Source organism: Otolemur garnettii, unplaced genomic scaffold (assembly GCF_000181295.1).
Source record: "Otolemur garnettii isolate 467f Iridium unplaced genomic scaffold, OtoGar3 scaffold00279, whole genome shotgun sequence".
Lineage (NCBI taxonomy): Eukaryota > Metazoa > Chordata > Mammalia > Primates > Galagidae > Otolemur > Otolemur garnettii.
In genome coordinates this window covers 128,481-129,612 of record NW_003852674.1, presented here as the reverse complement: position 1 = coordinate 129,612, position 1,132 = coordinate 128,481, and the positions used below count along the sequence as shown (strand labels likewise).

Below are 1,132 nucleotides of genomic sequence, written 5' to 3'. Positions count from 1 at the left end.
TTTCCCTGGTATATAGCATCTTGTGCCTATTTGATAATTTTCTGACAACTTTGAAACCTTTACTACATTGGTAGATTTTACCATGCATAGCTGTTAAACTTTCGTCTAGTCCATTGTAACATACTTTCTGCTGCTTATACTCATACACCCTACCCCAGTCTTTTATTGAGTTTAAATTCTCAGGGCTATCATTTTCATATCTTCTCAGGATTATCTCTGGTAATAAAATATTCACGCCCAGCACTTGTGAATTGGTCTGGGCAGAATGATTCAATATAACTAAAATAAATTTAAAAATACAAAATTATGCCATTGAGTTTCATCACAATTGAATAAATATACATTACAAATTTTGTCTGTAAAATTATGCCAACCACAGTAGCAAGATGGCACAGTATAGCACACATGCCCTAATAATTCTTGAGATACATATAAGAAATATATACTGCATTTTAGCGATTATAAAACCAAGTGAGAATTTTCAGCCCACCAAGTGAGCATAATGTTAAGAGGTATATACAGGCAGGGTGCAGTGTTCACGTTTGTAAACCTAGCACTCTGGGAGAGTGAGTGAGTAGAATGCTTCATCACAGGCATTTGAGAGCAGTCTGAGCCAGAGTGTAACCCTATTTATACCAAAAATAGAAAATATTAGTGGGGCATGGGGCAGACACCTACAGAACCAGAAACTCAGGAAGCTGAGGCCAGAGTATCTCTTGAGCCCAGGAGGTTGAGATTGCCGTTAACTATAATACCATAGCGCTCTAATCTGTGGTGAAAGACACTCTGTCTCAAAAATATATAACTATATAAAATAAAATAAGAAAAAAAGTGATAATGACAAAAGGTGCAAAATATGGGAAGAAAAGTTTATTCTACTTATAGACCACAAACATTCCCCCATCTGAAAGCAGCATTGTCCATATGAAAGTAAACTTTTTCCTCAAAAGAAAAATAGAGACCTGCATTAACTCTACTGGCATTTCAGGGCTTTTTTTTTTTTTTTTTTTGAGACAGAGCCTCAAGCTGTCACCTTGGTTAGAGGGCCATGGCATCACAGCTCACAGCAACCTCCAACTCCTGGGCTCATGTGAATCTCCTGCCTTCGCCTCCCAAGGAGCTGGGACTACAG

The 1,132-nt window shown here is 37.7% G+C and overlaps 1 protein-coding gene across 1 annotated transcript in view; it reads right to left on the bottom strand.

The window, feature by feature from the left end:
• Window positions 1-88, bottom strand: part of LOC111722575 (zinc finger protein 726-like) — a 2,133-nt gene extending 2,045 nt beyond the window's left edge. The window contains 1 exon segment of the mRNA XM_023508832.1: window positions 82-88. Coding sequence (XP_023364600.1) covers window positions 82-88 — 7 coding nt within the window.
• Between the last annotated feature and the right edge of the window lie 1,044 nt (window positions 89-1,132).